At 45.4% G+C, this 13,706-nt stretch overlaps 1 protein-coding gene across 1 annotated transcript in view; it reads right to left on the bottom strand.

The window, feature by feature from the left end:
• Positions 1-13,706, bottom strand: part of LOC144141485 (uncharacterized) — a 140,494-nt gene that overhangs the window by 64,026 nt on the left and 62,762 nt on the right. The window contains exons 5-7 of the mRNA XM_077673041.1: positions 11,510-11,746; positions 7,907-8,155; positions 1,070-1,306 (exon numbers count right to left, since the gene is read on the bottom strand). Of these exons, the coding sequence (XP_077529167.1) occupies positions 1,070-1,306; positions 7,907-8,155; positions 11,510-11,746 (723 nt within the window). The remainder of the gene's footprint in view (positions 1-1,069; positions 1,307-7,906; positions 8,156-11,509; positions 11,747-13,706) is intronic.

The raw sequence follows: 13,706 nt of genomic DNA, 5'->3' as shown, positions 1-13,706 counted from the left end.
TGCTGACCCCAATCACTAGATAGAAATCCGCCGCACAATAGGTATGGCTTGGGGAGCACTCGGTACGCATTCCCAAATAATGAAAAGCGAGCTACCTCGGTCACTCAAAAGAATAATATACAACCAGTGCATAGAGCCCCTTATGACATAGGGAGCAGAAACTCGGTACCTTAATAAACAACTAGAACGCAAACTTATATCGGCTCAAGCAGTCATGAAACGAATACTGATACCAGTAACGCTTAGGGACAGAAAACGAGCTCCTGGATCAGCAAACGAACCCGAGTAGATGATATCTTAGTTCAAGTAAAAAAAGAAATGGACTTGGCTGGACATGTAGTGAGACGAACCGACAACCGCTGGAAAATTAGGGTAACAGTGGATACCAAGAGATGGGCCTAGAAGAAGGAAAGGCCAGTAACACGATGGAAGGATGAAATACGGGAGTTCGGTGGCTATGTGTGGACTCGAGCGGCGCAGGACAGAAGCTGTTGGAAGTCAATAGGAGAGGCCTTCGCCCTGCAGAGGGCCTAAGTAGGATGTTGTTCTTTTTGGTGATTATGATGATGATTATGATGATGATGATCAAATACGTGCAAAGCTAATTTTAGCACTAACTTTCCAGGCACCTGCACGAGCGTACATTTCCCCTTTATTGCGCATCATTGGTCACTTCGTCACACGGTGGTAAAGGAGCCTAGCGGAGATAGTTCACGGCTCAAAGCAGAAAAAAGAAAATAAAACTGGAAAGTAGTACTTTTTAGTACATTTGAGTGCGGCGTGGGCAATGTATCTTCTACATGCGTGAATCCGTGCACTACCTGAACCAAAATTGCTCCCTACAGATACAGGGCTCTCATTTAGGCCATGCACACCCCCACAACCTGTAACAGTTTGGTTTAGGCCCATTCAGCTTCCTCTGCGGCCCACTGTATCTGCTCGTAGTGCTGGGTCACCTGCTCTTTGACCTGCCAAAAACCTCTATCAGCGCCACCCATTTTATTAGGCGAAGGCATGCAATAGTATTCGTACATTTTTTATGGTACGTGCATCATAACATTTGCAGTACCTGTAACGACTCCATTTGAAACGGGCCCTCTGTTTCCGTTCAAGGCACCACTAACGGGGTCGCTACCACCGAGACTTGGAATGACGCCCGGAGCAGGTACGGGGGCGTTTCCTAAAAGTTCTCCGGCAAGGGTTGTTGCTGAGTTTGTGACCATGCTTGAAGCCAGAAGGGATCCGCTGCTGGTCGCCTGGCCCAGTTGATGCGAGACTTGCCCAACTCCTTGCAGTGGACTACCACCTGAGAGGAAGAACCAGAGTCCGAATTAATCGCAGAAAAAAGATAAAACGTGGTTGTGGAAAGCTATTTCTAAAAGGTTGCATGTGCGCAAAACCGTGTTCCGTTCATAGTTGCGAAATTAACATGCACCTCGTATACACTACGCTGGGTAGAAGGATAAGAACGTGTACGTCATTTTTGCTGGAAGTCCCGATGCTGTTACGTCCATCTAATCAGAACTGAAAACATGAGATCCGACAAATATTGAATAAAAAGAGACATCCACAACTTCGGTTATTAAGAATGCCTCAGTGACCTCAGATTTCCTCACGACTTTACCTTGCTAAGTAACTTGCGGGACAAATTGCAAAGCATTCTTTCAGCACTGAAGAGGCCGTGGAAGAGTAGGACTGGAAATTAACATGAAGAATATAACTAAAGTAATGCGCGATAACCTCGGAAGGGCACAACGGTGTTAGACAGGTGGCAAGGCAGTGCAAGTGGTAAGCGAATATATATACTTCGGCACAGTTGTGACCCCGGATGCCAAACATGAGGCACAGATAATTAGAAGGATAAGAATGAGTTGGAGTGTATTCGGTAGGCATTCTCAGATAATGAATGGCAGCCTCCAATGTCCCTGACGAAGAAAGTGTATGACAGCTGCATCTCACCGGTACTCTTCTACGGGCATAAACTTGGAGGCTCACTAACAGCGTTCAGCTTAAATTGGGGACGACTCAGCGAGCAGTAAAACGGGAGATGATAGGGGTAATCGTAAGGCACCCGGAGGGAGCGGAGTGAGTGGGTCAGGGAAAAACGTGTGTTAAGAACATACCAGTAGAAATTAAGAAGAAATAGACTTGGGCAGGGCATGTAATGCGAAGGCAAGATAACCATTGGTAATTAAGGGTAGCAGAGGGGGTCCCTAACGAAGGCAAGCGTTGCAGGGGGGTGGCAGAAAGTTAGATGGGCAGATGAGATCAAGCAGTTTTCAGGGATAAATTTGTCTCAGTTTGCACAGGACCAGGATAACTGGAAATCTATAGGGGAATCATTTGCACCGCAGAGGGAGCAGATACTCTGATGGCTTAGGAGACGAAGTGCTACAAGTACAAAAAGAGAGCTGCGTCGGACAGATGGTTAGTCTGACGCCAACCACGAGAGAGGAATCCGGTGTAGAATAGGTGGGGACTGGGGAGCACTCAGCAAGCACTCTCAAATAAAAAAGGTAAGCTTTCTTTCTCAATAAAAAAAAATGCAATGCTGCATACTGTCTGTTATGGCATACGGAGCAGAAACTTGGAACCTTACTAAACAACTAGAAAGGAAACTTAGACTGGCTCAACTGGCCATAAAACAAATAATGATTGTAGTAATGCTTATGGACAGGAAACGAGCTTCCTGTACTGGTGAACGAACCCAAATAGATGGTACTGTTCTTGAAGCAAACATAAAAAATGAACTTGGGCTGGACGATAGTGAGACGAACCGACAAACGGTGGACACTTGGGGTAACAGAGTGGATATCAAGAGATAGGTCTAAAAGCAGGGCAATGCAAGTAACACCATGGAGGGATGAAATACGCAAGTTCGGTGTCCAGCAGTGGACTGAGTGGCGCAGGACCGAAGCTTTCCGTAGTCAATGAGGGATTCCCCCTGCAGTGGGCCTGTGTGGGCTGTTGTTGATGATAATGATGAAATACGTGCAAATAGACCTTTCTATACGACCTATCTTCCTGGTCTTGTCATCGCGTAGCTCACAACCCTGTTTGGCGAGAGGATCCTACCTGTACTACAAACGAAACTTTCCTAAAAGTTTATTTTTTATTTTATTTTATTGTAATATTTTATTTTTTATTGCAATTTATTTTATTTTATCCTAAAAAATAGGCTGAATTCTCATTGTGCAGTACTGTGAGAAATTTATTTTATTGTAAAAACTGCCCCGCCGCAGTACTACACTATTCGTAGGTATTCCTACTGTATAGTACACCAGTGTAAAGAAAGCGAAGCGCGGATCGCGGGACGTGAATGGTGCGTTAAGACAATAGAACTGCGATCGAAGGGTGGTGATACGAGGCGGCCGCATCTGCCAGTCGCAAGCTCTTTTTTCTTTCCAATATTTTCAACAAGCTTCCGGCCACGCAATTAGCAGGGGATAATGCTGAACCTCAACAGCTTTTCGCGGTCATTTCGCAAAGGTGTCTTTGATGCAACCAAAACTAAAAGTAGAAGATCTATACGTGGTTCGGTGTACAAAATGAGGTCATGTCCGGGGTAGCCGCACCATGCTAGTCCATACTTTCGCTTCTAGCGACGCTGTAGCGTCTGTGATACTGGCGCTTTGTGGAATGTCAACAGGGTATTGGACTTGTCTGTTCCGTCGTCCGTCCTGCATAACCACCTTTTAGCGTTTAGGTGGCACAGACGTCGGGTTGGCGGTTGTGTTCTAGGTAAATTCTTGTACCGAATGGGTCTCTTTAGGTTTATACTGATCCTTTTACACTGGGCTCTCTGTTTTTTATTGCTTTTTCTACCAGTCTCCCGTCTACCAGTCTACCATTTTTGTATTGCTTTTTCTACCAGTCATCCGTCTCGGTGGAGCCTTACTTTGCGTACCTTTGCATGCTTGTCGTAGGGTTATCCGGTGTTGTTGTTTTCACCGCATTCATTTTGTCGTCGGGGTTAGGAAATTGTTCGTGTTGCCTTCGACAAATCAATTTTCTTTTAACCCGAGCTACCGGGACGGCAGAATAACCCTGAAGGGTTGGTGAGTTTGTCTGAGGCTCGGTTATTGCGCCGATACTCACAAGAGGGTTCTTGGTTCCACTCTCGTCCTTGTATACCTTCATGATGTCGTTTGTTATTCGTGAAATTTTTCTTACTCCCTTGAAAGTCATACGAAGTCTCTTCAGTTACCCTCACGTAGGCGCCATCACTCTGACGACTTGTATTCGTTATAGGTAATCGAACCAGTTCATTATTTGGCAGGTGTATTGCTGAGAAAGCTGTTGCCAATTCGTATGAGCGAGCAACAGAAACGGCTGCCCCCACGGTGTCAACTGATGTAATATTTATTCCCTTAAAGGAAGGAGCACGTTGGATGACTTGCGGTTTGTGACAATTATTAAAAGGTGTCACTGTTATCGAACGGGACGCGGACGCGAGGCCATGGCTGAGCCAGACCGAGGTTTATTAGCTTCTTTCTCCTCTCTCCGATAGTAATGATAGTTGGTGGTTAGCCGCCTTTGTCCTCTTCATCTTCCTTACTAAACCTTCAACATACTCCCACCCCGACGGTGACACTAGCGGGAAAGTGCGGAACACGTTAGTCTAGTTTTCCTAGATGGGTAGTCCGATGTCAGTGCCTTTGTAGACGAGCAGTGCAAGGTACATCCTTCTTTATCCTCCATCGATGCTTCGCGGCACGATGCCTTCTTCTTGCTACCGTCTTGGCTACGACGGGGCACACTGTTTTGCTCAAACCGGAGTGCCTGACGCAGGTAGAAAAATTTGTTCTCGAGTGAGCATGGATAAATCGTATTCTGGTTGCAGCCTCAATCTTTTGGTCAGCGGTCCCTTTTCCCTTTTCTGTTCGCTTTCGATGTTCGGTTCTGAGTACTGGCTGAGTTTTTCGCACTTGTGTCGGTATCGTCGTCATTGCCCTGGATTTCCTTGCTTCTAGTAGTTGAACGAACGCTTCACTTTCACATGCCTGAAACTGCGTGTTCCGAGACATGCTAACGAGCCACCCGTTTGGTACCTGCGGTGCACGAGCGAATGCCTTGCTGTAGTTGCACCCGGTACCACTGCTAGGCCGTTCATCCATTGTCTTGATCCGAGTATACCCCATGCGCGATGGCTTCTTCGTCTTCGCCCCGAGCGCATCCGAGTCTGGCATGGTATTGTCCTGGCTTCGGCGGGATGCCATGGAGCCAGCTGCTTGGCGGAACTCTGTCGTGGTGGTACTTCCCGTGGCCTGGTTTACTGACGACGTTGGAAGTGTAGGGTCGCTGTGTTGGTCTATCCTCTCTTCCACAGACGACAACGAACCCATGGTTTAAAAGGCAGCCCTTGTTGCGAAGGGGAGGACTGCGCTGGCCGCGTCCTTTTTCTGGGAGGTGCCACCTCTAAAAGGCCCCTGCTTCTTTTGCAGGCCCCTGAGAGGCCCCTGAGAGGGGCTTGAGAGGCCCCTGCTTCTGACGACAAAGTCTTCGTCACAGTTCCCCCCTTTCTCAAAGTTTCCTCAAAGATTCGCTTCTTTAGCTAAACCTTAGCGCGACTCACCCTGTATAAGTACTCTTCGGCCTTTTCTAAGTCCTTTACAAAGGTGTCAAAGTCGAGAAGGTTCTCAATCAGCCCGTCAAGCTTTCGCAGTAGATCCTGTTTTTGTTCTACCTCACGGCACAAATTTAAAAGCATACTGATATTCTGTGTTGACGATTACAAGGCACGAAAAGCTGTACTGGCTAATTCAGTTATGTCCGCCCGGAGGATGGCCCGCGAAATTCGATGTCTTTCTACGACCTGCCAGTCATCAGAACCAGGGAGCGCAGCGAAGCAAGTGTCGGGATTGTCCGATGGGCGGGGCTCGTCTCCGGGTTCTAGTTGGGGGGTCTGCGTCCAGCACGCAGCCATGGCAGGCACCGTTTAAGGGCGAGGCTTCTGAAATGAGAAGATCCGACGTACCTGAGGCCACTCACTACCTTGAAGGCGCTGCGCTGTGAAGTCCGTTGGTTCGTTGTTTCGGGGTTTCATGGCACCATAATATTACGGAACGGGACGCGGACGCGAGGCCATGGCTGAGCCGAACCGAGGTTTATTAGCTTCTTTCTCCTCTCTCCAAAATAAATGATAATTGGCGGTTAGCCGCCTTTGTCCTCTTCCTCTTCGTTACTAAATCTGCAACAGTCACTGAATCAGCATTTCTGTTGTTAGAGTCACTGCTCAGCACGGCTGAGTCTCTTTTGTTTACGATAACAACGTCTTTATATGGGGCTATTTTTACACGCCATTATGGGATCTTTTAGCAGCTCCGGGAACAAACGGTTCATTCTGGATTTGATCACTTGGATAGAAGTTTCATATTCGTCAGGCCTTTCAAATTTTTTAGGTAAATTATCTTGCTCAACCAACCCATCAGTCAAGCTGTCCAACCTCATTAGAATCACATGTTTTTCAATAAGGTTTTTCTTTAGGCAAATAATATTACCGATTGATGCTGGATCGCCATTTATCTGCCCTCTGATGTAGTCGACGAGTCCGGTGATTTTTTGTTCGGAGGAGGCTTCATCGTCCCGAAAAGTCCTCCAAGTAAATACTGGGTGTTATTATTTCCTAGTTTGATGGAAGAGGGAGAGCCACAGTCGGCAAAGTCGAAACCATATTCCTTCATCAGTCCTCGAGAGGCGACCGCTACAAGCCAATAGAGGTTTTCAGGGGCTACGTAAGATCAAGGAGTGAAGCCCTCTTCTCGTTCTTGTGTCTTCACATCCGTGTGTGGTCAGAAACCAGTGGCAACCGCACGTGTCACTCGAGGTACGTATCACGAGATAATGGTCACTCACGGGATCGTTGAAATGCGGTCCGCACTCAGCTCTTCAACTGTGTATGTCTGGTATCCTGGTCACGGCATCATTTCGTTGAACAAAATGAGGTGCAAATCGCGGGACATGAGGAATTTTTTTAATAGATCTTACTGCGAACCAATGATGATTATACTAGGATGCACCTGCCAGTGGGCTCCTCTTCATTTATAATATTTCACACAATCACTATTCCTCTCAAAAATATTACGCTGCGTTCAAGAGAGTCAATCTGTCTTCAGCGTTGCCGAGCACGAGATTTCACACGCGAATAGATTCCACTCTGGTACAGCTCGCAAATTAAACGCGTATTTTTGAGTTTGCAATCTCAACGCGCAATCATTTTTCTACTATGATATCATGCTAGAACGTGTCACATTATTGGCTGCGAGGCATAAATAACCAGTAAACTTAGTCGACGCGTGTTAAGGACATATTAGTAAAAATTAAGAAGACACAATGGACGTGCGCCGGGAATGTAATGCGAAGGCACGATAACCGTTGCTCATTAAGGGTAACACAGTGGATCCCTAGAGAAGGCAAGCATTGCAGGGAGCGCCAGAAAGTTAGATGAGCAGATGGGATCAAGAAGTTGGCGGGGATAAATTGGTCGCAGTTAGCACAGGACCGGGGTAATTAGAGATTAATGGGAGAGACCTTGGCCCTGCAGTGGGCGTAGATAGGCTAATGATGATGAGGAAATTTAGTACATGGGCAGCTTTGTATTTATGTAATGATAGCGGAGGAATGTCACACTCTTTAAGTACATGAATACAGACCTTTCAACGGTTACAATACCAGAAAAAGCGTTTCTTGAGCCAAATAAATTGCCACTGCTAGGGCCAGCACCCTGAAACGGACATGCAGGAACCGCTCCAAGACCATTAGAGAAGCCTCTTCCTTGGACGGCTCTACCTCGTGATACACCTTTCCCAAAAAGGTACGTAAAAGCCCTCATTCAAAAAATATTAACATAACAGTAGCAGCTGTTTCTGACAATGGTATAATATGTGCATCGTGACGTTACCAATACCTGAGCCGACTCCGCTCGATTGGAATCCGGGACTTCCACTCGGAGCACCACCGTGGAGAACACCACGACCCTGACTTGTAACCCCATCCATGATGACGCCACCAGAGTTCCCTCTTGGGTTCCCTATTCCACCTAATGCTGTATTCACTGTGCCGCCGGCAGCTGCGATGAGCCCTTGGGTAACCAACTGGCCGGCTTGTTGTATGCTTTGCCCAACTGCTTGCCCTTGATTCAGGAGGATGCCAGATCCTGAATCCCAAGCACAAAAAAGCAGAAACTTGGTTCTCAGTGGACAAGAAGGCGACATTTGCAAACGTTTCATTGGCAGAATAACTTGCGACAGTTAATTGAGCTAAGTAATAAGGTAATGAGGATAGACTCAACTAATTTAGGGTAGCACACATTTCACTGAGGGTGATTTACAACAACAAATTTGGCTGCAATACAAAGATAAAAATGTTCTTGCAATTTACTTGACAACAATATTTGTGAAATAATGTTACTCCCAGACTAAAGCAACTGCTCAAAGAAATTCTAAGAAAAGAGGTTATGAACTGCAACATCGGCATGTTCTATCAACACTGAAGACGATAGTGTTTTTTTAGGAGGCATAAACGCGAACGTTTTGTCTGTCAGACTGGGTGTCACTGAAGTGAACTAACTAGCAAACAGTTCTCTGTAAAGAAAGATAGAGCACAACCTATATATTGAACCTATCATTCGAAAACAGATAATTTTGGACTGACCCGCCGTGGTGGCTCAGTGGCTAAGGCATTGCGCTGCTGAGCACAAGGTCGCGGGTTCGATTCCCGGCCGCGGCGGCCGCTTTTCTGATGGAGGCGAAAAGCAAAAACGCCCGTGTGTACGAGATTTCGGCGCACGTTAAAGATCCCCAGGTGGTCAAAATTAATCCGGAGCCCTCCACTACGGCGCGCCTCATCGCCTGCGCTGCGTCGGCGCGTTAAACCCTACAATCAATCAAATCATCAATAATTTTGGACTGCAAGTTGCATATGTAAACATTTCTAATCACTAGAAAAGTGTTAAGCACATCCTAGGCAAGCTTGCAATACTCAAAGGGCAGTCGCAACCTTCATTTGATTTACTTTGAAGTAGCCTTTGAAGTAGCTTTCGCGATGGCAAATACAGAAAAATGCAACGGGTTGAAAAATGTTATCCGCCAATCCCCTTTCAGGCCTAAAATGAATACAAAAAATGTAAAATCATTGAAGCAACGTCAAATCGCCTAAAATACATGTCCCTACAAGCGAGGCAAACCAAGTGTTAACACCGAAAACTTCGATTTAGCAAACCTCCTTAGCAACCATCTTGGGAGGGAGAGAGAAAACTATGGGAGTGTGAGGGGAGCGAGGGTTATGGGGAAGCTGGCGGTAGATGGCAAGGGTGAGAGAGTACCATTCTGTGTAAATGAAATTTGCACAAACCAGATGCTACCACGCCATTTTTTATGTTGTCCGATGCAGCGTGTTCGCAAGTTTTCCTTTACACAGCTACAGCTACCGATCATGCTGGCGCCAAAGGTGCGCGCACTACTCAGAAGGAAGAAGCCGCGGCTAAATTCAATTGTCACAGATTTTCTGAATGGTCTTTTCGACCTAATTACTTTCCCTAATATTCTTCTCTTTCCATCGCTGAAACTGGGATGCACCTCTTGCTGAAAGGGCTGTCGAATTCTTATGCTTTCTGGTGTGTATATTTGCAAATGTATGTACACTTTCCCAAGTCATTAATAATGCCATAGGAGCGGTAACTGATCGGCATTATAGTGCCTTATCGCGGTCGCAATATGAGAGGGTACGTGTACCTGCAAATAGCTTTGTCTGTTGTTAGAATCGCCTGCTACGCTGTTCCTGGAGAGCGACATACCTCCTGCCATGGCGTTTTGATAAGTGTTTAGGAGAAACCTCGTTTATTTGAAGCACATGCGTTATTTGAAACATCTCCAATGCGTGTTCAATTTTTCGTTCGTATTACTTGCCCTGCACGGGCATCACGAATGTTTACGCTGCTTAGCGACCTTTGGTGGCTGGTGAAACGGCATCTGCACCTAAGAAAAACCGGGGTGTGTTGCTCTACAGAGAACAACATAGCACTCCTACACCAAACAGTTCATGCGTGCTCGTGCACTCTCGCCTATTTCGCCTCCGGACACAGTGACAAGATGCCGACATACCGCTTCGTCGCCGCTCCAGTGATATCGAAAATTTGGGAGGGTGTACGTGTGCATGTGTGGATGTATATACGTATGTATGTATGTATGTATGTATGTATGTATGTATGTATGTATGTATGTATGTATGTATGTATGTATGTATGTATGTGTGTATGTGTGTATGTATGTATGTATGTAAGTATGTATGTATGTATGTATGTATGTATGTATGCATGCATGTATGTATGTATGTATGTATGTATGTATGTATGTATGTATGTATGTATGTATGTATGTATGTATGTATGTATGTATGTATGTATGTATGTATGTATGTATGTATGTATGTATGTATGTATGTATGTATGGATGGATGCATGCATGTATGTATGTATGTATGCATGCATGTATGCATGTAATTAAGTGCAATCTTTATCGTCCTAACTGCCAGAATGGGAAGCCATACTTAGCTCCCTCGTGATCAGTGAAGCATCGGGGATCGTTAAAAACAAAGTAGGCACATTTCGTTCTACCAATGGCCCTGTTAAAATAAAAAAACAGCGCATCAGCCCCGATACATTGACTGAACAAGCAAATACCATTTTAAAAATTTTGCAAGGAGGTGAAAAATGGTGCATAGAGGTATGAATGTTTGCGACATGGCATAGAAACGCTTACAAGATTACGCCAAATTAAGTGTATCTGGCATAGTGACCTGACCTGCCATGTAAATGTATTATGAGAATGCACTTAATTTATTTGAGGGATGTACTACCACCGTAATGCAATCCTAACTATTAATAGGTTACTTCATCAATATTGATTAGAATTACGAGGAACTCTCACACATGGAATTTATTTGGAAAACGTTATGTGTGCTCCGCAACCTTACAAGAGGGACTGTCATATTTTCCTTTCGCATTCTGACAGCATAAAGACGATTTTAGGACGACTCTATTTCGAGGCACTAACACGAGCGAATATTTCTAATTCATTGCGTATGATTGGTAACTTCGCTGTACGGTCGTAAACGAGCCTAAAGTAGATAGTGGAGGGCGCAAGCCTGAATGAACAAAATAAAATTGAAAAGTAGCAATGTTGAGTTTAGTTCACTGCCACGTGTGTAACGTACCTTCTATATACCCGAATGCTCAAATACCAATATCCGCACTACCTGGGCCAAAATTGCTCCCGACAGATAAAGCGCTCTCATTTAGGCCATGCACACCCCGCCACCAGTAACAGTTGTTCCATTTAGATCCATTTAGACCCAGCTTCTTCTGCCGCCCGCTGTATCTGCTCCTAGTGCTGGGTCATCTGCTCTTAGACCTACCAAAAACCTCTATCAGCGCGACTCATGTCAATAGGCGAAGGCATGCAATGGTAATCGTGCCTTTTTTATGGTACGTGCATCAGAACATTTGCAGTACCTGTAGCGACTCCATTTGAAACGGGTCCTCTGTTTCCATTCAAGGCACCACTAACGGGACCGCTACCACCGAGACTTGGAATGACGCCCGGAGCAGGTACTGGGGCGCTTCCTACAAGTTGTCCTGCAACGGTTGTTGCTGAGTTTGTGACCATGCTTGAAGTCACAAGGGATCCGCTGCTGGTCGCCTGGCGAAGTTGATGCGAGACTTGCCCAACTCCTTGCAGTGGACTCCCACCTGAGAGAAAGAAACAGAGTCCGAATTATCAGCAGAAATAAAAGGAAAAGTTAGTTATAAAAAGCTATGTCAAAAACGTTACATGTCCGGAAAACCATACGGCGCGCATATGTGCGAATATAAAATGCAACTCGTATAGACCACTCTACATTGAAGGATGAGAACGTGTACGTCACCTATGCTTGAAGTCCAGATGCTGTAGCTGCATCTGATCAGAAGTGAAAACATAAGCTGCGAGAATTTGTAGAAGAAAAACAGAAACCCACAATTTCTGTCAATGAAGAACACCTCAGTAACGTCAGATTATCTCATGACGTTGCCTTGCCAAGCAGCTCGCAAGACGAATTGCAACGCCTGCTTTCCACACTGAACAGAGTAAAACAGGGGGCTTGAAAATTAATATAGAGACAACTAAACTAATGATCAATAACTCGGGACAGCCCAGCCATTTGATATAGTTAGCGAAGCAGTAGAAACAGTTTAGCGAATTTATAATAAGGCCAAGTTGTGACAACGGACCGAGAGATAAATTGAACGATAAGAATGGGGTGGACTGCAGTCAGCAGGCATTCTCAGATAATGAATGGCAACCTATCATCGTCCCTAAAGAAGAAATTCTATGACAGCTGCATCTTACTGGTACTCACCTACGCGGCAAAAACTTGGAGGCTTACTAGGAGAGAGAGAGAGAAAGGACTTTATTGAGGTACCGGTAGTCGGGGACGGATCAGGCTTACTAAGATGGTTCAGCTTAAATTGAGGACGACTCAGTGAGCAATGGAACTGAAGATGATCGGTGTAACATTAAGGGACAAGAATTGAGCGCAGTGGATTAGTGAACAAACGCGTGTAAATTGCATATAAGTAGAAATTAAGAAGAAGAATTGGGTGTGGGCAGGGCATGTAATGCGAATGCAGGATAACCGTTGGTCAATAAGGGTAACAGTGTGGATCCCTAGAGAAGGCAAGCGTGGCAGGGGGCGGCAGAAAGTCAGATGCGCAGATGAGATCAAGCAGATTGTGGTATGAATTGGTCGCAATTAGCACAGGACCGGGATAATTGGAGATCCATGCGAGAGGCCTTTGCCCAGCAGTGGGCGTAGATAGGCTGATGACGATGACACCTTCTGTACATAACAGGGCGTTTGAAGATGATAGCCTTTCTTTTTGTAGCTAGACATGAAGAGTTCTGTCGGCATCACCCGGTTCAACCACCAGGCAACAACAAACGAGAGAAGACCTGAACATAGTATGTATATTTTCGAAGCCGTTTGAAACCGATAAAAATCATTGCACGAGTAATATATGTCGGCGGTATTTACTGGAAACAAAACCTCGAGCACGTTTGAATCACAAAATCCCACAGAGACAGAGTAATACCATTCTGTTTAAACACAAAGGTTGAAATTATTTTTATGCTAACCAAGCGGTAAATGACTTCCTGAACACGGCATCGAAGACCTACAAAATTAAAGCAATCCCTACAGCAAATGATCGCGGCTTGAGCTGCAGTATTTAGAAGAAAAACAAGATATTTTTACAGATGTTACAAGTGCAACGCTGAAGCAGAAACCTGAAATAAGGTAGGAAAATCTTTATTCGATGTCATGGAAATTGCACATTGTGAAAGAAGGACGTGGGGAGGGAAGGGGGAAGTTCGAGAGTATAACTCATTCTGGATAGTGTTTAGTGAAGGGAGCAGGCGCTAGGCCAATATTTATAGTGAGCATTCTCTAGCTAACTCCATCCCGGAACGCGTTCCAGCGCGTTTCGTTTTGTAACAGAAGGAGCTTCAATCAACGTTACGTATCCACATATGGACTAATCATTGTACCTTTTATTATCGCGAGGGTGGCGTGCGCCTTACGTTAAAGAAAGGGTATTGAAGGAAGGGGATTACTAATTAAGGTCCGTGTTCAAATAGAGAATTCTTGTTTGGGGTCCCGGAATTCTTACCCGG

This window comes from Haemaphysalis longicornis, unplaced genomic scaffold (genome assembly GCF_048455015.1).
Source record: "Haemaphysalis longicornis isolate Haplotype H1 unplaced genomic scaffold, Haemaphysalis longicornis Haplotype H1 scaffold_6, whole genome shotgun sequence".
In the NCBI taxonomy this organism is placed as follows: domain Eukaryota; kingdom Metazoa; phylum Arthropoda; class Arachnida; order Ixodida; family Ixodidae; genus Haemaphysalis; species Haemaphysalis longicornis.
Note: the sequence above shows the minus strand (reverse complement) of the source record. Positions and strands in the feature narration are given on the sequence as shown.